The sequence below is a fragment of the Saccopteryx leptura genome, chromosome X, assembly GCF_036850995.1.
Source record: "Saccopteryx leptura isolate mSacLep1 chromosome X, mSacLep1_pri_phased_curated, whole genome shotgun sequence".
Classification (NCBI taxonomy): Eukaryota; Metazoa; Chordata; class Mammalia; order Chiroptera; family Emballonuridae; genus Saccopteryx; species Saccopteryx leptura.
In genome coordinates this window covers 124,210,362-124,237,338 of record NC_089516.1, presented here as the reverse complement: position 1 = coordinate 124,237,338, position 26,977 = coordinate 124,210,362, and the positions used below count along the sequence as shown (strand labels likewise).

The window sequence follows — 26,977 nt, the reverse complement described above, 5'->3', positions numbered from 1 at the left end:
AGATAACTCCTACTAAAGGTCTTAGCATGGCAGCCCTGCAATTAAAATAACTCTTCTGGTAGCCTCTACCTTGTGCCTTCCAAAGACCAATAAATTGGCACACTTTGTTAAAGTCAAATGAACTTTTGACTTAAAACCAACTTTAGAACTCATTTAAATTCCACAACACTTTTTTAAAATTTATTTATTAAATTTAATGCAGTGACATTGATAAATCAGGGTACATATGTTGAGAGAAAACATCTCTAGATTATTTTGACATTTGATTGTGCTGTATACCCTCCCCCAAAGTTAAATTGTCTTCTGTCACCTTCTATCTGGTTTTCTTTGTGCCCCTCCCCTCCCCCAAACCCCCTCTCTCCTTCTTCACCCCATCCCCCCTCCCCCCACCCCCCACCCCCCACCCCTTTTGCCATCACATTCTTGTTCATGTCTCCGAGTCTCATTTTTTTGTCCCTTCTATGTATGGATTCATGTAGTTCTTAGTTTTTTTTCTGATTTACTTATTTCACTCCGTATAATGTTATCAAGGTCCATCCATGTTATTGTAAATGACCCGATGTCATCATTTCTTATGGCTGAGTAGTACTCCATAGTATATATGTACCAAAGCTTTTTAATCCACTCGTCCTCTGACGGACACTTGGGTTGTTTCCAGACCTTCGCTATTGTGAACAATGCTGCCACAAACATGGGGGTGCATTTCTCCTTTTCGAGCCGTTCTATGGTGTCCTTGGGGTATATTCCTAAAAGTGGGATAGCTGGGTCAAAAGGCAGTTCGATTTTCAGTTTTTTGAGGAATCTCCATACTGTTTTCCACAGATGCTGCACCAGTCTGCATTCCCACCAGCAGTGCAGGAGGGTTCCCTTTTCTCCACATCCTCGCCAGCACTTATTCTGTGTTGTTTTGTTGATGAGCGCCATTCTGACTGGTGTGAGGTGATATCTCATTGTGGTTTTAATTTGCATTTCTCTAATGATTAGTGATGTTGAGCATTTTTACATATGCCTTTTGGCCATCTGTATGTCCTCTTTGGAGAAGTGTCTATTCATCTCTTTTGCCCATTTTTGGATTGGATTGTCTTCCTGGTGTTGAGATTTACGAGTTCTTTATAAATTTTGGTTATTAACCCCTTATCAGACGTATTGTCAAATATGTTCTCCCATTATGTAGTTTGTCTTTTTATTCTGTTCTTGTTGTCTTTAGCTGTGCAAAAGCTTTTTAGTTTGATATAGTCCCATTTGTTTATCCTGTCTTTTATTTCACTTCCCCATGGAGATAAATCAGCAAATATATTGCTCCGAGAGATGTCCGAGAGCTTACTGCCTATGTTTTCTTCTAAGATGCTTATGGTTTCATGGCCTACATTTAAGTCTTTTATCCATTTTGAGTTTATTTTTGTGAGTTGTGTAAGCTGGTGATCTAGTTTCATTTTTTTGCAGGTAGCTGTCCAATTTTCCCAACACCATTTGTTAAAGAGGCTGTCTTTACTCCATTGTATTTCCTTGCCTCCTTTGTCAAGTATCAGTTGTCCATAGAACTGTGGGTTTATTTCTGGGTTCTCTGTTCTGTTCCATTGATCTATATGCCTGTTCTTATGCCAGTACCAGGCTGTTTTGAGTACAAAGGCCTTGTAGTATAACTTGATATCAGGAAGTGTGATACCTCCCACTTTATTCTTCTTTTTTAAGATTGCTGAGGCTATTCGTGTTCTCTTTTGGTTCCATATAAATTTTTGGAATATGTGTTTATATCTTTGAAGTATGTCATTGGTATTTTAATTGGTATTGCATTGAATTTATAGATTGCTTTGGGTAATATAGACATTTTAATGATGTTTATTCTTCCTAACCATGAGCACGGTATATGCTTCCACTTGTTTGTATCTTCCTTGATTTATCAATGCTTTCTAATTTTCCGAGTACAAGTCTTTAGTCTCCTTGGTTAAGTTTATTCCTAGGTACTTTATTTTTTTGGTTGTAATTGTGAAGGGGATTGTTTCCTTAATTTCTCTTTCTGACTGTTCATTGTTGGTGTATAAAAATGCCTCTGATTTCTGAGTATTGATTTTATATCCTGCCACTTTGCTGAATTCATTTGTCAGGTCCAGTAGCTTTTTGACTGAGACTTTAGGGTTTTCTATATACAATATCATATCATCTGCAAATAATGATAGTTTTACTTCTTCTTTTCCCACTTGAATTTCTTTTATTTCTTCTTCTTGTCTGATAGCTGTGGCTAGGACTTCCAGGACCATGTTAAATAAGAGTGGTGAAAGGGGGCACCCCTGTCTTGTTCCTGATCTTAAGGGTATTGCTTTTAATTTTTTCCCATTGAGTATGATGTTGGCTGTGGGTTTCTCATAGATGGCTTTTATCATGTTCAGGTATGTTCCCTGTATTCCCACTTTGCTGAGAGTTTTGATCATGAATGGGTGCTGGATTTTATCAAATGCTTTTTCTGCATCTATTGAAATTATCATATGGTGTTTCTCCTTCTTTTTGTTTATGTGATGAATCACATTGATTGATTTACGAATATTGTACCATCCTTGCCTCCCCAGAATAAATCCCACTTGATCATGGTATATGATTTTTTCCATATATTGTTGGATCCGGTTTGCTAATATTTTGTTGAAGATTTTAGCATCTATATTCATCAGAGATATTGGCCTATAATTTTCTTTCTTTGTGTTGTCTTTGCCTGGTTTTGGAATCAGAATTATGCTCGCCTCATAAAAGGAGCTTGAAGTCTTCCTTCCTCTTGAATTTTTTGAAACAGTTTGAGAAGGATAGGAGTTAGTTCTTCTTTGAATATTTGGTAGAATTCCGTTGTGAAGCCATTGGGCCCTGGACTTTTATTTGTTGGGAGTTTTTTGATAACTGTTTCGATCTCATTTGTTGTAATAGGTCTGTTTAGGTTTTCTGATTCTTCCAGATTGATTTTTGGAAGATTGTATGTTTCAAGGAATTTGTCCATTTCATCTAGGTTGTCTAGTTTTTTGGCATACAGTTCTTCATAGTATTTTCTTACAATATTTTGTATTTCTGTTGTGTCAGTTGTTATTTCTCCTCTCTCATTTCTAATTTTATTTATTTGAGTCCTCTCTCTCTTTTTCTTGGTGAGTCTAGTTAAAGGTTCATCAATCTTGTTCACCTTTTCAAAGAACCAGCTCCTAGTTTCATTGATCTTCTGTATTGTTTCTTTAGCCTCTATGTCATTTATTTCTGCTCTAATCTTTATTATTTCCTTCCTTCTACTACATTTGGGCTTTACTTGCTTTTTCTTTTTCTAATTCTTTTAGATGCAGGGTTAAGTTGTTTATTTGAGCTTTTTCTAGCTTCTGAAAGTGTGCCTGTAGTGCTATGAACTTCCCTCTCAGCACTGCTTTCGCTGTGTCCCATAAATTTTGAGTTGTCGTATGCTCATTGTCATTCGTTTGTAGGAATTTTTTTATTTCTTCTTTGATCTCATTCTTAATCCATTCATTATTTAACAACCTGCTATTTAGTTTCCATGTGTTTGAGAATTTTTGAGCTTTTCTGTTGTGATTCATTTCTACTTTCATGCCGTTGTGATCGGAGAAAGTGCTTGATACGATTTCAGTCTTCTTAAATTTGTTGAGAGCACTTTTGTGCCCTAACATGTGGTCTATCCTAGAGAATGTACTATGAGCACTTGAAAAGAATGTATATTCTGCTGCTTTAGGGTGAAAGGTTCTGAAGATATCTATTAAATCGAGTTGATCTAGTGTTTCCAATAAGTCTGCTGTTTCTTTGTTAATTTTCTTTCTTGAGGATCTATCTAGTGATGTTAGTGGGGTATTGAAATCCCCTACTATTATAGTATTGCTGTTGATCTCGCTCTTTAAATCCATCAAAGTCTGCTTTATATATTTAGGTGCTCCTATATTAGGTGCATAGATATTTATAATAGTTATATCTTCCTGTTGGATTACTCCCTTTATCATTATGTAGTGGCCTTATCTCTTACTATATCCTTTGTTTTAAAGTCCAATTTGTCTGATATAAGTATGGCTACCCCAGCTTTTTTATCATTTCCGTTTGCATGAAACGTTTTTTTCCATCCTTTTACCTTCAATCTATGTGTGTCTTTTGTTCTAAGGTGTGTCTCTTGTAAACAACATATGTATGGGTCCTGTTTTCTTATCCACGCAGCTACCCTATGTCTTTTGATTGAATCATTTAATCCATTTACATTTAAGGTTATTATTGATATGTAGTTGTTTATTGCCATTTTCTTCTTTAAAGGTGTATTCCTTTTTTTGCTGTATTCTTTTCCCACTTTGATCTGTTTACACCAGGCCCCTTAACATTTCCTGCAGCATTGGTTTGGTTGTAATGAATTCCTTGAGTTGTTTTTTGTCTGGGAAGCTTTTTATTTCTCCTTCGATTTTAAATGATAGCCTTGTTGGATAAAGTAGTCTTGGTTGTAGGTTCTTGTTCTGCATTACTGTGAATATTTCTTGCCATTCCCTTCTGGCCTCAAGTGTTTCTGTTGAGAAGTCAGATGTCATCCTTATGGGGGCTCCTTTGTAGGTGATAACTTTTTTTTCTCTTGCAGCTTTTAATATTTTCTCTTTATTGCTTAGCTTTGGTATTTTAATTATGATGTGTCTTGGTATAGGTTTCTTTGGGTTTCTCTTTAATGGAGTCCTCTGTGTTTCTTGGATTTGTGAGAGTTTCTCTTGCATTAATTTAGGGAAGTTTTCAGCTATGATATGATTGAACAAAGTCTCTATCCCTTGTTCTTTTTCTTCTTCTTCAGGAACCCCTATGATGCGGATGTTATGTCTCTTCATGTTGTCACAGAGCTCTCTGAGAGTTTCCTCTGACTTTTTGAGTCTCTTTTCTCTTTTCTTCTCTGCTTTCATGCCTTCATTCCAGTTGTCCTCTAACTCGCTGATTCGATCCTCTGCTCTATCTATCCTGTTTTTAATTCCTTCCATTGTGGTCTTTATTTCTGATATTGTATTTGTCATCTCCAACTGATTCTTTTTTATACTTGCTATTTCTTTATTTAGGTTTTCATACTGACCCTCCATTTTTGTTCTAAGATCCCTAAGCATCCTTAAAATCATTATTTTGAATTCCGCATCTGGAAGTTTGATTATTTCCATATCAGTCAGTTCATCTCTCGAAGGTGTCTCTTGTGGTTTCATTTGGATTGCACTCCTTTGTCTTCTCATCATGGTGTTTTATTTGTAGAGTTGGTTGAGTCTAGGCTTGGTGTTGTCTGCCTCCAGTTTTCAGTTGTGTTATTTCTAGGTCTTCTTGGGTTGGTATCAGCTGTTATCTGTAATCCACTTTAGGATTTGGGCAGCTTTGAAGTCTTGATTTGTTTGTTTTGTTAACAGGTGATAGTCTTGTTTGCTGATCTCAGCAGGGGGCTTCCTTGAAACTGTATCCAGGAATGCGATGGGTATAACCTGAGACTCTGAAGGCCTCTTTAGCCCACTAATCTCACTGGGGGCAGGGTGTTTTCTCAGCTTCAGTAGAAGGAGGTGTATCTCAGATCTCCATGGAGACCTGAGTTACTGCCCCTCCTCCCCACTTCTTGTTTTCAGCTGTGTCTTGTTGAGCTGATTGGAGCTGGAGAGATGTCCGGAGATCTCTGATCCGGAAGCACTTCAGCTCTGTTTTGTGGAAGGTTCAGTCCCTCCCCCAGCTATGGCTGCCTCCAGCACGGATGAGTCAGCCCTTTTAGCTCGTCTCCTGCATTCCTTATCCCCTCACAGTCTGTCCCTCTCCCTGTCCTCTCCACCTGGGAGATAAGCTGGTCCTTTCAATGCACCTCGCTCCCTGGTCGCCAGGCAAGTGGCTGTGAGCAGTAGTTTCTGCTCCCCTCCCTCCGAGATCCCATCTGGGCTCTCAGCCCCACCCCCCCTCAGTTCCGGCAAGCAGAGGAGGTTCAGGCACTCCCTACCAGGACTCCTGTGGTTTCTTCTTTGCTCCTTGGTTTTTGAGAGCCGTTCTTGCAGTTCAGAGTTGGTTTTTCATGCTGATTTTTCCTAAATTGATTTGTATTCCAATTTGGTGATGAGAGCTGGGCGTCTGTGCATCCGCCTACTCCACTGACATCTTTAAGGTCCCACACCACTTTTATTCTTGTTCTTGTTCCAAAACATATCGTGTGCACCTGCATCCTTGAAACTGCTTTTCTGTAAAGCATCATTTCTGACCATGCCAATAAACAATCTCAATTTTAAACTCTTACTGCATAAATCAGTGACCTGGTATGTAATTTTTGTTATAAGAACAGAATTCTTTTTTTTCTCCTGGAAGCTGCCTGAGCAATGAAAATGTAGGATCAGAAGGTTCGGAGAATTTTTTTTCCCAGGAAATAGGTGTAAAAAGGATTAGTCTACCCTATTCCAGCATTACACATGGGAAAAAGAATTCCACTAAACCAGTCTTTTGGAACAAGATACACATAACAGTAAAGTCTAGGGAGTTTTATTTAGTTCCATACTAGAAAAGATAATTAAATGTGACTTACTTTCTTATACTTGGCTTTGGAATGCAAAGCCCTTTCCACAGCCATAGACCACTCTTGCTCCTTCATAGATTCAAAGTAGAAAAAGGCTTCTGTGCTCAAGTCCAGCTCTTGGAATCTGAAAGGCAAGACAATGTGAAGTCTCTATGTATCCCATAATTACCTCTGACTACCTCCTGTCCCATTTGGTGACATTAGATGATAAAGAAATTGGAGAGAAATTTTACAGAACTGCTCTGTTGACCCAGGTGATCAGTAAGGACAAGTAGCTTTCTTTTCGAAAGACTGCATACAAGTATGCAGCCAGGCTATAAAAGATGTAAACAAACAAACAAAAAACTTCCACAAGGGGTAACAGTAGAGCTTTGCTTATATATCCTAGGAACAGTCACTGTTAGAATTGACCCTATGTCTCAGTTTCTGTGAAGAACATACTTTTCTACATGTACTGTGAGGACCAGGTGCTTCCTTACACCATTTTAGGTATCTATTCCTTTCTGATCTCAAAACTTGGACCCACAAGTTAACTCTCACTTATAGTCTACAGAAGATTTTTACCAAATAGATTTTTTTTTTAAATGAAGGCAAAATGTTACGTAAACTAACACCGAACACACAGCCCAAAGGAAATTCCAGACGTGTCCTTTACCCAATGCAGTAGATATCAGGAGGATTCGGATCACAGTTCAGCCAAGGTTCTAACCCACTATCTGGAGACTGACCATTCACGTTCCAAGTTCCAACAAAAAACCTAATAAATAATACCAAAAAGATAACGTAAAAACAAAGGTCAAGAATAAACCAATGGAAGTTTGTCATCATCCCATACAAAGGGATATTCACAATAAGCCAACCAAGTTTCTTAAATGTTTTGCCACACACATAAGAAAAACTGCCTGCATATAAAACACTTAAAGGCAGTGAGCTTATTCTAAGTTTTACATTACATGAGCCTACAGAAAGGACCGAAGTCTCTATTTAAAAAAAACACAATTAATTATTCCACCATATTTCCTTTCAATTAAACTCCATCCAAACTCACAGTTGAAAGGAGAGCTTGTGGATGGGAAAGAGGTATCTTCATGCTGTAAGTGTGTCTAATATGGGTAACTATTCTGTAAGGGGCTGTAGTTGAATCCAAACACTGACAAGGACATCTGTGTAGGAAATTCTGTTGAGGCAGATATAGTTTTAAGGGGGAAAACAGAAGGGAAAACTCCGATTGTCTGAACTGTTTACACACAAATATAAGCATCATGATGAATATAGGAACTGGAGGTTTTAGCATAGGGATCTAGTTATGACTGCACTAGAATAAATTAGGCGCAACGGGATAGTAGATGGGCCTGGCATCTTGAAATAGAAGGGTACGTGCTATTCCCAAATAGCAAAGAAAAGTGTCACTGCTTTGTGCACTGAGATAAAGGCCAGGCCAGGCCACGCACGCAGCATGCCACGTGCCACATACCCTTATCTTCCAGGAAGGAAGGTAGCAACAAGTAAAGATACACAGAAACTGCGGCGCAGATGAAAGACTCCAAGCCAGACCTCCCCATCAAGAGGCTGAGGTGAAACTTTCTTAGTTAACTTTCAAAGCAAGCAGGTTAAGATCGAGGGGTTACGGTGGACTTTAAGTTTCCAATATTGGTCGGAACAATTCAGCAGGCCAGAAAGATAAGCACACTTCCTTAGGGACTGTGCTAGGGAACAAATCTATAGAACAGTGATTTCCAACCTTTTCCATCTCACGATACAGGTTAACTAATTACTAAATTCTGCCAATCTGACAAAAAAAAATAATAGGTATAATGTTGATTGATTTACACTAGATGGCTATTGTGCTGGCTGTTGTCATTTGTTTATTTGACAATATAAGGGGAAAAAGATCAGCGCCCCCGACTAAACAGTCAGACTTTACATGTGAGCCTGATCGGTTTCCTAAGAGCAGACAGAAATATTAGTAAAGACTGCATCGTCAAAAAGAGAACAAAATAAAACAAAGCCAAAATCAAAAACAACAACAACCAAAACGCCTGACCAGGCAGTGATGCAGTCAATAATAGAGCATCGGACTGGGACACAGAGGACCCAGGTTCGAAACCCTGAGGTTGCTGGCTTGAGCACGGCTCATCCAGCTTGAGCACGGGGTCACTGGCTTGAGCGTGAAATCATAGACGTGACCCCATGGTCCCTGGCTTAAGTCCCAGGTTGCTGGCGTGAACAAGGGGTCACTCGTTGTAGCCCCCAGTCAAAGCATATATAAGAAAGGAGTCAATGAACAAGTAAGGAGTCACAATGAAGAATTGATGCTTCTTATCTCTCTCCCTTCCTGTCTTTCTGTCCCTATCTGTCCCTCTCTCTCTGTCTCTGTCACACAAGAAAAAGACTGAATCGTTAGTAGTTAGAAAATCCAAGGGAAATTTAAAAATTGATAACATCTGCATTATTTTGGATAGAGACAGGGGCTTGAATGAATCGAACATTCCTTTTCACTATGCTTTGATTCTTAATTAAGCTCATTAAACTACTAGCTTAAGGATCAAAAGGCCATTTTCTGCTGTACTTCAGGAGTAAAGAGAGACCAACCTGAAAGTCTGAATGTTGACGTACTCCTTCTCTCGCTTTGCCAGAATATGTTTGATGAGGCCCTCCCGCTGCCCTGACTGGGTGTTCGGTACAAAGAGCTTCCGCATGGTGTTGGTCACTTTAGGCTGCTCCTTGTTAGAAGCTTCTTTGTCACGTGGAAGCCTAGGAAATATATGAGAGATTCAAAGTGAAACTGCCTAAAATAGAAAAGTCTTCTACATGGAAAGTATATTTTGACATAGGCCTTACATTCTGTTCACTGAAGGGGGTGGCGGGGGGGGTTCCCGGTGAGTCCCCATAGGCTGGTTTTGTGAATTTATTTTCTTGTCCAAATTCATAGATGAAAAATTATCCTCGAATCCAAGAAGACCTAAAGGACACAGAACCCAGCATCAAAGGGTGGGCCGGTTATCCTATCCAGGATAAACAGGGCTCTGCTTTGATCAGTGGGTTCAATTTGATCACTACTTGCTCAATGGCAAATTCTAAACAAAAAGGAACTGTTAACTTAGACTGGGGGAAGAAGCACGAATGTCCCTGAAGCACTAACATATTAACTAGAACAACAGTAAGTTATATTAAATAATGAGCACTAACATTTATTGAAGACTTAACACAGTGCCTGATTGATAACAAAGGATTATATCATTATCTCACTTAATCATCACAAAGACCCCTTGAGGTCAGTGCTATTAACAATTTTCCCATGTTACAGAAAAGGAAATGGGCCTCTGGAGTTATTGAGTAACTCGACCAAGGTCATCTAACTAGTAAATTGTAGAATTTGGGATTCAGATCAAGGAAGAGCGGCCTTGGAACCTACACTTATTATTTAAGCACAGTGCTGAGCTGGCTCCAGAAGAGCTAATGCGCCGCAGCAAGGATCGGAGCGCACGCTGCTCAGTGGGCATGGCCTGCACAGAATCACTTCACAGCGGATGCCTGACACTGACAGTAATCTACTATATATTATCTGTCCAAAGAAAATCTACTCACTCCACAATGATCAAAGCAACCAGGGGAAAAAATAATGTTTTCAGTACCTGGAAAAGCAGAAGGTTTGTCCTTGCTGTCTACTTTCTGGTACCAGCTGGACGAGTCCTTTTGTTCTGGAACAAGAAGTTGTGAGTGCGCTGGAGAGATAAGGGTCATGGTCAGAAACTGGGGAGCCCTTCACCGAGTGGAGTTTACCATAAACAGAGGCCACTCACTCAGCACTCCTCCAAGGCAGGGGCCAGCAGCATTCTTGAATGTAAAGGACAAGGCTAAAAAAATGAGGGCACCTTGGGGACCATCCAGGGGCAGAAGGCAGTACATGCCACTGCTCCGAAGATACTGGAAACTAGCTCCGTGTCCTTAACGCTGAATAGAGTGTTCCCTGACCCGCCACTGGGTTCATTCCTGAATTTTAAAAAATCATCTATCAAGGCCCAGGGTGTGCATAGGGGTGGTGAAATCCTTTGTTCAGGGCTACCTGCCCCTGTATCTGCAGGCCAGAAATTTCCCTCCCTTTAAAATAGTAGAAAGAAAACGGCTGCGTGTTGAGTTACCTTCCTGAGCAGCAAGGATCTCCGACAGGAACCTCAAGCAGCGTCCCTCATCAGGGATTTCAAAGCGGCGCTCTCTGGCCCAGTCCCCCTGAACCCGAATCTTGCAGCCACCTAAGAATAATTGAAATCCATACACACATAGCTATGGAATACAGCGTTTCATTGGGGTCATAGTCTCAATTTCCCAGCTTAATGGGAGAGGGTCCAGATCACAGAGATTCCAGATCTCTCACGTAGGAAGCACGTCTACAAGGTTAAGGGACTCAGTGTGGTGGCTGCGGTGGCAGCGGAGGCGGTGCAGGGTGATGCGGGGTGGGGGCAATGCAGAGGGGAGAGTCTAAGAGAAGCCGGTGAACCAGGTCCCTGAGCAGCCCCATACAGTGATATGACACACACTGAAATCATAGTTTCCTACGTTCCGATTTCTCCCTCAGGTGTCAATGCAGGGACCTCTAAATTCTGCAAAAGATGAATCCCCCAACCACCCTCCTCTCATCCTCTACCTGGAAATTCCTACCATTTCCAATCCAGATCGTTCAGCAAGAGTAGCTGAGGTGTAAAGAAAGCAAAAGAAGGAAGATGGTTGTTCCTAGGTACAGAGTGTACCCAGGCAATCCAATTTACAAACTAATTAAAAAGAAAAGAATAATGGAATTGGTTTGAATTATTCTGAAAAGAAGCATCTATGTTTCATTCTTAGTGAAAAATGTAGGACTTGAATAAACTTACAAAAGCAATATAATGACCGATTGCAAAATAGTGTGATCACAAGCAAAGTTACCTAAGACGTTGGTGATCTAGGAAACTTAGGTATTTTTTTTTAATTTTAACTGATTTATTACACATAATGCTTTCTCCCAGCCTGGAAACCCTAAGCTCCTGAGTGCGAGAGGCAGAAGCAGACACAGGTTCTCATCACAGCACTCCTGCGCTCTCCCAGGGCCGCCTGCAACTGAGCGCTGGCTTTCCAGAATGCACAACCCTCAAAGCTAAGACTGTGAACATCCCAGGCACACAGGGATGCCTGGTCACTTTACTGGAGACAATGACACGATGACACACTGGACAGAAGGCATTCAGTAAACAACTGTTTAACTGGAGTCTTGTATATAACAAAGAGATGAGAAGATGAAATGAAAACCCTAGTTTCTTATGGTGGAAATCTACTGCAGAACCTTTGACTCTTTTTTTTTTTCCTTTGTATTTCCTTAAGTTTCTATCCCCATAGACTTAATGATCGGGAAAGAAAAGAGATAAAAATAGAGAAAGGAATGAAAAAGAAGACATCCAAGTGGGTCAGAAATAATAAAATTAACGACAGCGCCACTTTAAGGAGGAGGAAAAAAAGGAGGCATGAATAACAACAGCCAATTAAGAGCAGCCTTGAGATACAGAGAAAAACTCCTTCAGTACACAAGTAATCCTTTCTCAGATAATTTATTTTAAAAGCAGTAAAAAAAAAAAAAAAAAGAGAAGTTTCAATCTGATAGAAACTTAGAACAAGAACACATAGTCTCTCCCGTAATCCTTGAAAGACATAGTTTAGCACATATAAAAAATAATTAGCCCATTTAATGGGCAGAAGATCCCAGAAATTGCTTACAAAATGACACTAGATGTTCTCTCACCATGTTGCAAGGGAAAAAGGACAAACTACCCCACAACCCTGCCTTTTACTTGGCTCCATTCCCAAGCACTCAAGCCTCTGTGATCAGTAAACACTACTAGGGCCTCAACTTCTCTGAACATTCCCTGCGACTCTCAGCGCTTTCTGACTACGGCTGCATCAGAATTACCAGAAGCAGTTTTACAAAATACGACACTTGGGCCTCATCCCAGGCCAATAACACAGAATCTCTGGGGGTGAAGCCCAGGCACTGGTAGCTTTTAAATTACTCTAGAGTGACTCTACACCTATCCAGATTGAAAATCAGTCACCTGCAAACTGGCTGGTCCCCGAGAGTGGCACTCCCCGCATAGCCCTCTGTAAGGGAGGCCGTCTGTCCTCTCGCATGCCCTATGTAATTTTAGATCGGTGTCCTTATTTGTCCTAACACCATCTCCAAGCCATTCATTCTTTCCCTCTCATGAAAAACCCTGTCTCCTTTGAGGCTCAACCATTGGGCTATATGAGCTTCTTCTGTTCCTTCCTCCATGAGATTATTTCCCATCTTCCCAGACACTTCTGAATCCAGGGTTCAATATCTGACTCATAAGACTGCCTCACCACTTGAACACCTGCCTTAATTTTGGGTCCCTTCAAAACCAACACAGAAAACCCAGCTGATGCCTTCAACTTCCTTCTCCAGTGACCTTGTCGTCCACCTGAGCACCCTATTCCCTCAGTGATCACTGGCACGCCCTCAGTTATACTCCAGCCCTTTCCATCATAGAAACACCATCACCGCGTAAATCTCTAATTCAAATACCCCACTCTGACCTGTTATTCCTTCTAGCTTACTTGCTTATCCGGGAACCTCTGGTTGATTCATCCCTCTAGTCTCTCAGCCTCCACTCACTCACGCCCTTCTGCTTTCACTTCCTTTTTTACCAAACAAATGTCATCATTATGCTCTGTTCCAAAAGCCCAGAACTGCCTTACCATTTTGTTCTTCCACAGCACCTGGCGGCTAACATCCATCTCTCAGAAATTCAACTAACTCCTCTTTACTTTATATGTGAACAACCAGAGGGAGACACACACACACACACCCCATTATACACTGACTGCTTACCTCAACTGAGCACTCTACGATAGGGAGCAATCTAAGTTTCCATAACCAACTGGTCTCCTACTACTATCTAGAACAACTGTTGCACATCTGTTCAGTTATCCTCAATCTTTGCTCTCCACACCCCCCTCTTCTCGTGCCCTCTCATTCCAAGCTAATTGGTTCACCTCAGACTTCGGAGAAAAAGGAAACCATCACATGCTAACTGACCTGGTTATTTGTACTCATCTCTTTAACCTTCTGACACAAGGAAGAAAAGTACTCCTCTCAAACGCCACCTTTTCTTTGACTTATAACTCCTCCAATTCTCACAGGAATCTTTCCCTCAGAACAATTCCTAGACATCTCCCCCCGATATTTTTAACCTGACCCTTTCATAACCTATTTCCCATCAGCATTAACCCATTTATGCTGGGTCTTTCTCTCTCTAAAATCAATCAATATATTTTTTTAAGTAGAGTTCAATCCTAAAACTTTTTCTCCATCTATAATAGCAGTCATTGGACTTACTGTGATGATGGGCATGTTCCATAACTATGCTGTGCAATATGGTCATCAATGACCACACGTGGCTAATGAGCACTTGAAATGTGACCAGTGTGACTGAAGAACTGAATTTCTAATTTAACTTTAATTAATTTAAATGTGCACACGTAACTAGTGTCTACTGTAGCTGACAGCACAGCTCTATACAATCATCATCTCTCTTGGTTCCCAATACCATGTATGTGTTAGTGACTCATACTTCTCTTCTGAGCTTTGGATGCATATATATTTTTCTAACAAACTTAGGGTTCCCCTCCTGTAACATATTGTGAGCTCTAAAGTTTACGTATGAAGCCCAAGAATCAAGATAAAATTTGGTTTCAGCACAAATGTTATTAAATGGGCAGAGATAACATGATTTTATTCAGATGGCTTCTTACCTATTTCCCCTCTAGGATCTAGTAACTTGAACTCTGGACAGAGCAACACATAGCTAATTCTTATGCAGCAGAGACCGACAAAACAATGCCACAGACTAGGTGTTTACAGGAGAAAAGGCACAGTTCAGTATAACTTCTCAGCTTTGGATGAAATACCTATTTCATCAGGAACAGGATATTTCAGAATCTTCAGCAGCAACATCAGTCACTGCTAAACTACCTTTGCTCAAATTTTGCTTTTTAATATTCTTTTTGCTTTATTTCTAAGCACAAGAAGACATAGCTATTAAGTTATCTGCTCTCTTGTAAACCTACAGTAGAAGCCAGTGGCTGAGTTTACTTAACTTTTCAGGATCAGCCCTTCAGATTTCCAAAATGCATGATCAAACGAAAGAATAATAAAATCTAAACCAGAAAAAGCTCAACTAATGTTCAATGCAAGTTAATGGTGCCAAAGACAGGAACGGTGTGTAAACAAAAGTGTGTATAATCCACAGCCCCAAGCTGAGAGTCACGCCCCACTCATCCAAGGACTCAACCAAGAGATAAGGCAACCAGTTGGATTCAGACTCATGTGGCCCAAGCTCTTTCCCACAGTCACCACAGAGTGCACGTTTTCTCCTCCCCATTACACAGCACAATCAGAGAAGCAAAGAAACGGTAAAAGTCAATGATTCGCTTCAACCAGATACAAATGAAAGAATGAAGACAGTGAGAAGATGTTCCAATAAAGGGATGTGTTGAGGAGATGGGGCTTAAATAAAAGCCCAAAATTATTTTAAGAAAAAAAGGTATGCCTGCTACAAGAGGGGCTCAATGGCCTCCCAAAATAATATAACAAATAAAGACAATCATTATGACTTAACATGCAAAAATAATAAACAGGTTAAAAAAAGCTTAAAAACATAACAGCAGTTAAAAAAAAACACCCACTAATAAAACACACTTATAAACCTTATGAGCTTTAAACATTTTCTGGTCCTTCCTACAATGATCAATTCTATAGCAATGACAGCAACAGTACTGGTAGCTCAAAGAAGTTCAGCATTAGAAAAGCAGATCATATTTTCAACTTTAAAAAATATTCTTGACAGCCACCTGCTTTTTCTTATGCTTAGCCTAAATGTTTTTGGGAAGCAATGCTAATTTAGTTGGCTGCCTGAAGAAAATAGAGAATACTGGATAAGATGGTAAGATAAAAACGTGCCAAAAAGGTGTCTTAAATATAGTGGGTATTTAAGTAAATGTTTGTTGAATGAAAATCAACTTCATTTATAAAGATACTCACTGTTTGAAGCTATATCAATCAAAAGATTTTCTTCTGCTTCTGAGGGAAAAGAAGAAAGAACATGATCAGGGAAGAAACCTGTCATCACAACCAAAGAAGTATATACCTAACTAAATAACTGCCTCCCTCAATCACCACTCCTAGGTCTTAGGAAACATTTTTTAAAAATCCTTTGCTCTTTTGTTTAGCATTTTAAAAAAGTATAATAGCACTAGAGGTAAAGATTATGAGCAATTTAACTAAAGGAGAAATGAACTAAACAAAAAACTGAATGGGATGCCTCAAAGCAAATCAAGGAATTACAATAGTAGGAAACATAACATGTTAGTTCAAGTGAAGATGAGTTTAAGTACCCCCAACTATAACATACAAATTTCATATAATCTGAATCATTTAGATAATTCTTATAAAAATCCAAGGAAGTGACACCAAAACCCAGAGCTAAATTACTTCCTTAACTCAGATCTAGTGTCTAAAAATTTACCAGTGACTATTATCTCCGCCTCTGCCCCATACAGGAACAGAGAATACCCAAAGTTCCTTACCTTCGGCTGTAGCTAATACCTGTGGGTCCAAGGCCTCCCGCACACAAGTCAGTATTAATTGGGACAGAACAGTCTCCAAGTTCAGAGTTCTCTTTTCTCTCCATGGCTCTCCTTGACTTCCTTCCTTCCCTTTAGTTTCTAGACCCAAGCCATCTCTTCCTCTCTGACATCCCTGGTTTTAGCCAACAGCAAGCCTAGAGTTTCGAACCAGCAACCTCAGCATTCCAGGCCAAATACTCTATCCATTGCGCCACCACAGGTCGGGCCACATTACTATTTATACCAGTGGAAAATAACCCAAATGTCAAACACGAGAAAATAATTACATTATGGGCCATTCATTAAACAGAATAGTATACAGCAAATGATGACACAGAAATGTACTCATAATATGATGGCATGAAGAAAAGACAAAAAACTATATACAGTTTAAGTCCCACCCACTCTAAAAGTTACATGTGTAGAACAAGGGAAAATTTTAGGTGTTTATCTCTAATGGATGAAAATTTGCTTTGTTTTATACTTTTATGCTCTTTCCAAAATTTTTATAGTGTGTGTATATATATATATAACTTCTGTGATTAAAGAAAAAAAAGTTCAATATAGTGTAAGAAGGACTCCATGCAAGGCAGATTTCAAGTTTTCCAAGGAGCTAGCTATACCTGACACAATTCTTCTATCTGATGAAGCCAACAGACCCACTGCAAACATAATGCATTTGTTCTCTAGTAATCAATTTCCTTTGGAGAGCAATGTGAGATGACAGAAGCAACACCTCCCACGCAAACCTCCCAATTATTTTATTCTCATTGTAGCAGATGAAACAACAGATGTTCTGTTCTTTGTCCCTAAATGTGAGGGCAGGAAGCCAAATATATCCTCCCCTGAGTCCATTTTCTTATGATTCACCAATGCCAAGTTTTGAGAATCAGCACAATTGAGTATAAAGTATTACAATCTCTCAAGGCATATTGCCAAGTTTTTTAATTCAAATAGCAAGGGGATAAAGTGCTGAATGTGTGTGAATCCAAGCAACCTTGATACTTTACAATGAGCAGTGTGTCAGTTAAACCCAAGAGTGTCATTTAAATCTACCTATGGGTCTGTTAGCATAAAAGACTACCCACAGTCCTGGCCAGATAGCTCAGCTGCTTAGAGCATCGTCCTGAAGCTCAGAGGTTGCTGGTTCGATCTCTGATCAGGGCACATACTCTCTTTCTCTCCCTCACTAAAATTCAATACACAAACATTAAGAAAAGGCTACCTATATAGGTAACATTTGTAACCCCCAGCCAGGGAAGCAGGTGAGGGAAAAAAATCCATATATATATATATATATCAGTGTGTGTGTGTGTGTGTGTATAGACATATATATATACACACACACACACACACACACACACACACACATATTTTTTTTTCCAATATAACCCACCATCTCTCTTAGACAAAACATTTATCATCTTTTTAATGGTAGATTTATGCAGAGAATAATGTTTCACTTTACATACAATGAAAAATTTAAATATGTATGGTATTACACAAGGCAATTATGACCATGGAAAAATATTATAAAACTAGCTAAGCAATTAAAGCTAGTACCTTGAACACATCTAAAGTGGCTATTTATAGGAATGATATCTTGAACATGTTGTTCCTTCACGTGCAACTGGATTATTAACCTAGGAAACAGAAGAATGCATGAACGAATAGCCACTGAAAAATTCAAACATTTAACAACAAAATACACTGCTGTGTTGTTACACAAATCTAGCCTGTACTGATCAGGTTTGCTGTATCTTGTTCCCTGGATCTGAGCATCAAGACAGTTAGAAATTGCTCCAGGTCGAAAAGCACATTAGTGGTGATCAATATCTGAAGACCCACACTGTTCTACGCCACAAAGAACATAGAATAGCCTACATCCTAAGAACAGCTTACAATCTTAAGAGCATGAATTACAGCACATACACCTTCAGAGTATGCATACCCGAGTGAAGAACTAATAATATCTAGGTGTGAACTCCACGAGGGCAGGGGCTATGGCTCTCTTTTCACCATAGTACCTCCAGCACCTGGCAGTGACTGGAACATACTAATTGCTCAAGTTTGTTGAATGAATGAATTAGAAATATCATAAATTAGCTTTCCAACAGTATCCCCATGGCTTTTGCCAAAGAATGGTTCTATCTCTTCAAACAAGTATACAGGTTCAGGGGAGACTGAGAGGAGGTGCCCAGCTAGCTGGATCAATCAAAATAACCCCAGTGACCAACAAAGGAGCAGATGTCACCAGACTGCCTTTACATCCCTTGTGTTTTTACTCTGGTTTCCAACTTCCTGCTGGCAGTTATAGGTAAACATGACTGAAAACCTTCCTCCCCCCAATAAAAAATGTGAGATTTCTAAATTCCTATGTACTTCTAAAATATTACATTTTCATTCACGACTTATCTGAGATGGCCCAGAATCAAGGTATACTCTACTGGTGAGTGGCCATTCTGAACACAGCCGTTTCCCCAAACCTAGCACTCTTCACGTGGTTCTTTTTGCCAGGACCATTCTTCCTGAGACTCATCTCAAATACTCTCTGCTGTGGGAAGCTGCCCCTTTGCTTGACCTGTAATATGACACTTACATACAACATTGTAGTTATATTTATTTCCCAAACTGTTGGGAACTGCTTGAAAGCAAGGACCCTACCATATTCACATTGGTCTCCTGTCTCTAACATAGATATTGCTTGAGAAAACCAACTAGATTAAGCTATAAAGAGATGAATTTCCAAATATAACTGTTCAACTCCTGACATTAAGAATGTCATTGTTGGCCCTGGCCGGTTGGCTCAGTGGTAGAGTGTAGGCCTGGCGTGTGGAAGCCCCAGGTTTGATTCCCGGCCAGGGCACACAGGAGAGGCACCCATCTGCTTCTCCGCCCTTCCCCCTCTCCTTCCTCTCTATCTCTCTCTTCCCCTCCCGCAGCCAAGGCTCCATTGGAGTAAAGTTGGCCCAGGCACTGAGGATGGCTCCATGGCCTCCACCTCAGGTGCTAGAATGGCTCCGACTGCAGCGGAACAACAGCCCAGAAGGGCCAAGCATCGCCCACTGGTGGGCATGCTGGGTGGATCCCAGTAGGGCGCATGCGGGAGTCTGTCTGTGTACCTCCCTCCCTTCTCACTTCAGAAAAAAAAAATACTATAAAAAATGCATTGTTTTCAAGGGTTTAGTTTCTATTTTGTTATCTTTGGGGGAGGTTGTTTTTGCTTTATGAATTTTTTTCAAATGTGTTAATTTTTAAAGAGATAACTGGGGAAAGAAACTGCTTAGACAGAACTAAGGGAAATAAACTATGGGAAAGAATGCTTTCTGTTGAGATCCTAATTTTCAGGGGTTTGTATTTTAAGATGACTAGGGGAATATGGGGTCCTTTCAACCTGCAAAGTTCATGAATTGAGTAGAAAGTCCTATAAACCCAGATGGAGACTAGAAACTAGATAAAGGCTGACAAAGAAAGGAAGAAGAATTTACTTTGAGGAAAATGAGCACATACAAATTTAATCTCCAAGTAACTAGACCAGAAATACTGTTAAACATTAGCAGTAAAGTTTCAACTGGAATGTATTGTTTAAAACTATTACAAAAGAGTCAACATGGATGGACCTTGAAAGCATTATGTAAAATAAAGTAAATTAGACAGAGCAAGACAAATATTGTATGATCTCAACAAAAACAAACAAAAAACAAACTCATAGATAGAGAAGAAACTGGTGGTCCTCAGAGGAAAGGGGGTAAAAGGTGGGTAAAATGGGTGAAGGTGATCAAAAGATACAAAAATCCAGTTATAGAAGAGTAAGTCACGGGTACGTTACATCCTCGTTATTTTTTAAAAAGTTATAACTATGTGTGGTGATCATTCTCAACATACACAAATATTGAATAATTATGTTTTACACTCAAAACTAACATAATATTGTATGTCAATTATATTTCAGTAAAAAAAAAAAAAATGCAACCCCTCACACACACACAAAAGCCCATCAGAAAACAAAGATAAACTGGGATTAAGTCATTCCCACAAATATTTATTGAATATCTATGTTCTATGTGTTAGTCACTAAATAAACTGTAGCAAGAAAGTAGGGCTAAGAATAATCATAAAAATGTTACCTAACCATTCTTTTCAGAACAGAACGATGAAAAATAATACATGGCAAAACAATGGGAATCAGAATTTGGTAGTTGTCAAACAAACAGAATGGAATGACCAATTGTAACTGTGGATTCAGCATTATTTCTAGAAAATACTTAAGATTTGTTCAAGGAAGTTTAAAGATGAAACAAAAAGCTGCATAATTCATTTTCCTTGAAAAAAAGTTAAGTGTTTGATTCTGTTTCCAAAAAACTTCAGTCTCTCTTGTAAATTTTTCATGGTCAATAGCAGTAACTACAGAACTAAAGATTAAAACAGGCTTCAAGTTCTAGGATAAACAGGCCAAAAGTAAAGACGTTCTGGACACCGAATTCAGAAGAGGAACCCAAGACATGAGACTTCCAAGATTGTAGATGGTATGAAGTATTAGGTGTCTGTAATAAATGATTTTCAAAGAAACGCCTCAAACGATATAATCCTGAGATATGTTACATGGATTTACATCTCAGTGAGGCTACTACACCCTGTGAGCAAGTGACTTAACCTCTCTGTGCCTCAATTTATCTATTTATAAAAGGGGGATGACGATGAAAATATTACTATTTCACAGTACCACTCACTCACCTGAGGGTTAAATGAATTAATTCGTGAAAAGTGCTTAGAAGAGAGCCCAGCACAGATCAAACCAGTAAGTGTTAGTAGTTGCTATGCCTCCATAACTTAAAACAAATATGGAACACAAGAGTTTGATTTTATGTGAGAAACACACAAATAGGAGAGCTACCACTGCAAGTTTAAAAGTTCTTCTTGGATAAGAGCTCAGATAGAGTGAGACATTTCTCTCAAGACCAGGTGCTCGCTCCCTTATTAGCTGAATAGAGTTCGAAACCAATGGAACCAAGAGACCAGATCACGGGCTGTGATGATCTCAATAATATAGCTATTTAATTTAATCCTCATATATATTTTTTATAGTAAGAGGAAACCAAGGCACAAATTTACTCATTTGCCCAAAAGTCACAGGTCTCCAGCCTTTTCCAGCCTTTGCAAGTGGCAGTGGTGGTCCATTTTTCAATTCACATTTCTGTTAAATTGACTTTTATTAAATTTGCCTTCCTGAGTTTGATGAAATCTGGTAAAAACAGTATGAGATTCCTACATCAATAGAACTGACCAAGTAGGACACAGGGAAGAGGTACTTCATAGAACCAGCTGATGTCCAGTTAGCATGGCACAGAGTCTCAGAAAAGGGCCGGATGGGGCAGGAAGAAACTCTCACTGTATAATTAGACAGCAGTGATACAGACTGAGTCTGGACAATCTAAAAGTGGGGACTGAGAAAAATCGGTTTTAGGTGGAATCCAGTGTTGGGCAATGGCAGAATGTAAGCGATCAACAGTTTTTAAACTCTAATGTCAAGAAACCAGTGAAAAATGAAGGGAGGTGGCTTGAGCACACAGGATAGATAGGACTTATTAAGTGTAATGGTCACCATAGATACTTTCAAGACGAGGCATCAGTGGCAAGGGAGTGAGATCAGGAGCTACAGTGATAGCTTATCAAAATAATCTTTTGATCCATCAATCAACAGTATTTACTGAGCTCTTATGTGCAAGGCAGAATGGAAGGTAACGCACTAATAACGTGCCAAATATCATTTACATTTCTGCACATTCCAGTACTTTTTCTAACAGGTCAATAAATGAGGTAGTTACTGGACTACATGAAACCATTACTGAATTAATGAATATGCCTTCTAGCACGTGGACTAAGGGGTGGGGAGACTGCGGGAACCCTTGAACGGGGTTCGGAAAAGGCACGTCTGTCAAGGTTAACAATTAAGTGATTCTACAGCACTTTTACTTTTTATAAACCACTTTCACATTTATTCTCAGTTCCAACGCCAAAGGCTATAAGGTAAGCAGTTCATGTTTTTATTTAACTGATGAAGGCATTAAGGTCCAGAAAGCCTTACTGACTTGCCCAATGTTACACAACACATGTCAGTTGCAGGAGCAGGAACTAAGAACTCGGGCTTCCTGCTTCCCCGCCCATTGAGTCCTTCCACTGAGGACACTGCTAGAAGCAATACAGCGGGTTGGATGTTGGGGACAAAGCCCCGTGGTTAGAGCACTCGCACTTCACACCTTCCCCTGAACCTGTTGCCCACGCGGCAGCAGTGGGAGAAGGGTAGGCGGCTTCTCGCGGTTTGGGGCTGGGCGGTAACAGCAGGGTCCCTTCCTTTGCGGGAATCAGGTAGTTACTTACTCATATTGCCCATTCCTCTGGGCTAGAGTCAGGGCACAGGGCTCCCGGAGAGGACCCTTCATTTCCACGCCCTCCACAGTATGCGGGCATCAGTCAAGGGTCTGCGCTAGAATGCCGGCCCGGGCGGGGTGTCGTGGCGCGGGTGGAGGGAGGCCGCCGCCCCTCTACCCGCCCGCCCCTGTGCTCGGGCACTGTCTCCTGCGCCGGCCCCCTCCCCCGTTAGGCTCGGCCTCTGGGCCGGACCGCTCCCGCACCCAGCCTCCGCCGCGTCCCGCAGGAAACCCACTCCGACCACCCCCCGCCTGAGCGGCCTCCCCTCCCCCTTCTCTCTGGCGGATACTGCGAGAGGCTGGGCTCCGACTGGGAGCGGCGGCTCCATCCGGGCGGCCTTCGGGATCAGCCGGGCTGAGGGTTGCGGGCGGATCCGACGACACTGCCTCCCGCGTCCTCCCACCCACGCGACACTGCCGCGCGTTGTTTTAGGAAAGAGTCCGCGCCGCGCGCCGGGAGCCGGGAGCCAAGAGCCTGACCCCCAAGAGAGAGCGGCACCTCGCGTCCCCGCCAGTTTTCCAGGCCGCCGTAGAGTCCGCCCCCTGTGGCCAAACTACGGAACTACAGCGAGAGACCCGACGGACCAGGGGCGTCTCCACCATGTCCAGCAAGGCGTACGTTTTAAATGCTGCCCGTGACACTAGAATTATTTTCGGGGCTTTGAAGATTGCCACAGAAACAAACAAAGTCATACCTATGTGAGAACTCAAAGAGGTTGGGCCAACAGGACCCGCATCATCCATTCAAAATGCCTCTATTACGGTTATAATGCATCGTGCTGGTTATCCCATATCTCGAATGTTCATTCTTCCCTTTCCTCTTATTTCTTCCACCTCCTAAATCGGAAGAATCCATAAAGCTCAGACCTTTGCAGCCGCTTTAGGTCACCTCTATGCAAGCAATGACCAAATATACATCCCTGGCCCTGACTCCTTGACTTATATACCCCATTGTTATCATAATACTGAATAACAAAACTAACTCATCATGATTTCACATAGCCACTCAGACTTGAAACTTCAAAGCCATATGCTTTCTTACTCTCTCCTCATTTCTCTGTATCTAATCAGTCAACAAACCTTGTTAATATTTTCTTTGGGATTACTTTTAGATTTTGTGTTTTCTCTCCATTCACACCACCATGACTTAATTGTAAACCCTGGAGATAGATATCTCCTTTGATCATTTTACTCTGTTGAAAGTTACAAGAATATTATTCCCAGAGAAATGCTTCAATTATTATTCATTTGCTCAAAAATCTACAATGGATTATATATCAAGACTGATTCTAAACCTATAGTAATTTAGACAGTGTGGTATAGAGATAGATAGACCAATGGAACAGAATACAAAGCTCCAATACAGGTCACACGTATATAGAAAGTTGAAATGCAGCATGTGATATTTGAAGTTAGTGAGGAAAAAATGGATTATCTACTAAGTGGTATTAGGACTATTGATCACCCACATGGAAAATTATAAAATTAGATCCCTACTTCACACCATAGAGGAGGAAAAATCAATTCCAGGTAGCAGATCTTTAAAACTTTAAGAAGAAAATAGGACAACATCTTTATGACCTTGGAACAGAGAATTCTTCATATGAATATACGTATAGGTATAGTAGTAAAAGTATATAAAACACTAAAGGGCATAATCATCACCAAATACAAAAGTATTGGGAGAGTAGAGACTGGAGAAGGGTATACAGGGAATATCAATGGTATCTGTATTATTTACTTTTAAAACACAATCTTTAAATTGATGTTGCTGACCCTGGACGGTTAGCTCAGTTGATTAAGAGCATCATCTTGAAACAACAAGTTGCAGGTTCAATCCCCAGTTAGGACACACATGGAAAGCAACCAAAAAAAAAAAAAAAAAAAAAAAAGAAGCACAACTGAGTGGAACAGCAAATGCTTCCCTTCCTCTCTCTGTCTCTCTAAAAATCAATAAAAATTAAACCCTGACTGGATAGCTTGGTTGGTTGGAATGTTGTCCTGGAGTATGGAGGGTGCCAGTTTGATTCCCCAGTCGGGGTACATACAGAAGCAGCTCGATGTTTCTCTCTCTCTCTCTCTCTCTCTCTCTCTCTCTCTCTCTCTCTCTCCCCCTGCCTCTCTCAAACAAACAAAAAACAAAATAAAACAAACAAAATAACAAAGGTGATGTTGCAAGATTTGATAGAACTGGGTCGTTGTTACATATATTGGTTATGTTATTCCATGTACTTTCCAGCATTGTAGAATGTTTCCAATCAATGAAAATGAAAAACAAAGAAATATTATGTGGGGGAGGGTCAACAGTGTCAAATGCTGAGAACAGGACAAGGAAAATGAAGACTGAGAGATTTCTTCAGATGTGTCAAGGAATTTAGAAGAGACCACCGAATAAGAGGTTTCAGTAAGTGGCGGAGGTAGAAACAAGGTGACAGAGAATTGAGAAGAGACTGTATTGTGAGGAACTGGAGATGAGAGACCACATATTGCAGAGGTTTGTAAATAAAAAGGCATGAAATAAAATTTTAAGTAAATTAGTCAGAAGGGTCAAAGAAATATTTGGTAAAACCAGAAACCACTTTAAAGCAAAGGTGAAGGAGTCAGTGAAGAAGGTGACATTTAAATACTGGAAGAGGCCTGACCAGGTGGTGGCACAGTGGATAGAGCGTTGGACTGGGACGCGGAAGACCCAGGTTCAAGACCTCGAGGTCTCCAGCTTGAGCGCGGGCTCATTTGGTTTGAGCAAAGCCCACCAGCTTGAACCTAAGGTTGCTGGCTCAAGCAAGGGGTCACTCGGTCTGCTGTAGCCCCCAGGCCAAGGCACGTATGAGAAAAGAACCGCCATGAAGAATTGATGTTTCTCATCTCTCTCACTTCCTGTCTGTCTGTCCCTCTCTCTGACTCTCCCTGTCTCTGCCACACACAAACACACACACACACACACACACACACACACACACACACACACACACACACAAAATACTGGAAGAGGAAAGCAGAAAGATTGCCAGAAAAATCCCTCAGTAATTAGGAAGGAGGAGGAGATGGAGGCATCAGTCTTATCTTAGAGAAGAGGATACTTCTTCCTCCAAGTCTACAGTATCCCCAACAGCTAAAACAGCACCGTGTGCATAGTGGGGTACTCGAATATTTGTAAAGAGTAAGAGTTGTGAAGAAATGGAGGTGAGGACACTAGAAACTGTAGTCTCTCACAAGAGAGATGGTGATTTTCTCAAGAAAAGTAATAAATGGATGTCGTAATAACGATAACAATCCCTAATCCTGGTGGCTAACATCAAATGCTCATGTGACAGACACTTTCCTTATGGATTTACAAGCACACTCCCAATTAATTCTCACTAAATATCTGTTAAGTAGTAATATTGTTTCTATTTTAAAGATGTGAAAACTGAGACACTGAGACTGGGAGGGGGGTTACCAACTTGCCCATTAACTAGTTAATTGGCAGAATCAGGATTCAAACTGATGTTTGTCTTATTTCAGAGCCTGAGCTTTTTAAACAACATACTTTGCTGTTCATTCAGTATTAATAGCAATAACAGTGTTTGTTTAGAACCTTCGATGTGTCAGGTACTATGGTATCTGCTCTACCTGAATTATCACATTTAATTTGATGAAATTAAAGTTGAGAGTAGAGGAGAGTTGCAAAATTTAAATAAGGTAGAGAAGGAGAGAAGGCACTGTTGGAGAGTGATAATGAATGCAGAAATCATTAATATGTTAATAAAGGGTAGTCCAAATGAGCATGTGTCTGTATAAGTTTCTTTGACAATGCTTGTCAGATGGAAAGCAGGAACAGAGACAATATACCAAGAAGGTGACTTCGGCTTGGGAATTAGTATAGCAGGCACAGCAGAAGGTTAAGAATGTGAGGGAGTCTGAAGTGGTGTTTAAGATGAACTGAAATAGCTGGCCCTGGCTCTGGGCAGTTAGCTCTCTTGCTTAGAGTGTTGTTCTGAAGATCTCTTGCTTAGAGTGTTGTTCTGAAGTACAGAGGTTGCCAGTTTGATCCCTTGTGGTGTTTAAGATGAACTGAAATAGCTGGCCCTGGCTCTGGGCAGATAGCTCTCTTGCTTAGAGTGTTGTTCTGAAGCTCTCTTGCTTAGAGTGTTGTTCTGAAGCTCTCTTGCTTAGAGTGTTGTTCTGAAGCACAGATCCCTCGTCAGGGCACATACAGGAATAGATGAATATTCCCGTCTCTCTCTCTCCGTTTTTTCTCTCTATAAAATTAGCAGATAAAATAATATTAATAATAAAAAAGAAATAACTGGCCCTGGAGTCAAAGTTAGGTGAAGATATGAATGCCTTCAGCCTAGAGCCAGCAGAAGAAACAAAGGCAAACTTG

At 40.5% G+C, this 26,977-nt stretch overlaps 1 protein-coding gene and 1 long non-coding RNA gene across 4 annotated transcripts in view; one reads left to right on the top strand and one right to left on the bottom strand.

The window, feature by feature from the left end:
• Positions 1 to 22,692, bottom strand: part of OCRL (OCRL inositol polyphosphate-5-phosphatase) — a 58,615-nt gene extending 35,923 nt beyond the window's left edge. For 2 of the 3 annotated variants that reach the window (XM_066356109.1, XM_066356111.1), the window contains exons 1-9: positions 22,562 to 22,692; positions 17,747 to 17,826; positions 15,600 to 15,638; positions 10,654 to 10,764; positions 10,147 to 10,236; positions 9,353 to 9,473; positions 9,104 to 9,265; positions 7,167 to 7,268; positions 6,521 to 6,635 (exon numbers count right to left, since the gene is read on the bottom strand). In XM_066356109.1, coding sequence (XP_066212206.1) covers positions 6,521 to 6,635; positions 7,167 to 7,268; positions 9,104 to 9,265; positions 9,353 to 9,473; positions 10,147 to 10,236; positions 10,654 to 10,764; positions 15,600 to 15,638; positions 17,747 to 17,826; positions 22,562 to 22,623 — 882 coding nt within the window. In that variant the 5' untranslated portion in view covers positions 22,624 to 22,692. The remainder of the gene's footprint in view (positions 1 to 6,520; positions 6,636 to 7,166; positions 7,269 to 9,103; positions 9,266 to 9,352; positions 9,474 to 10,146; positions 10,237 to 10,653; positions 10,765 to 15,599; positions 15,639 to 17,746; positions 17,827 to 22,561) is intronic. The other variant, XM_066356110.1, reaches the window with a different exon arrangement.
• LOC136385329 (uncharacterized) lies at positions 22,354 to 24,506 on the top strand. The gene is made up of 2 exons (XR_010747807.1): positions 22,354 to 22,483; positions 23,045 to 24,506. It is a non-coding gene; the product is annotated as an uncharacterized lncRNA (long non-coding RNA).
• The last annotated feature ends 2,471 nt before the right edge of the window (positions 24,507 to 26,977 follow it).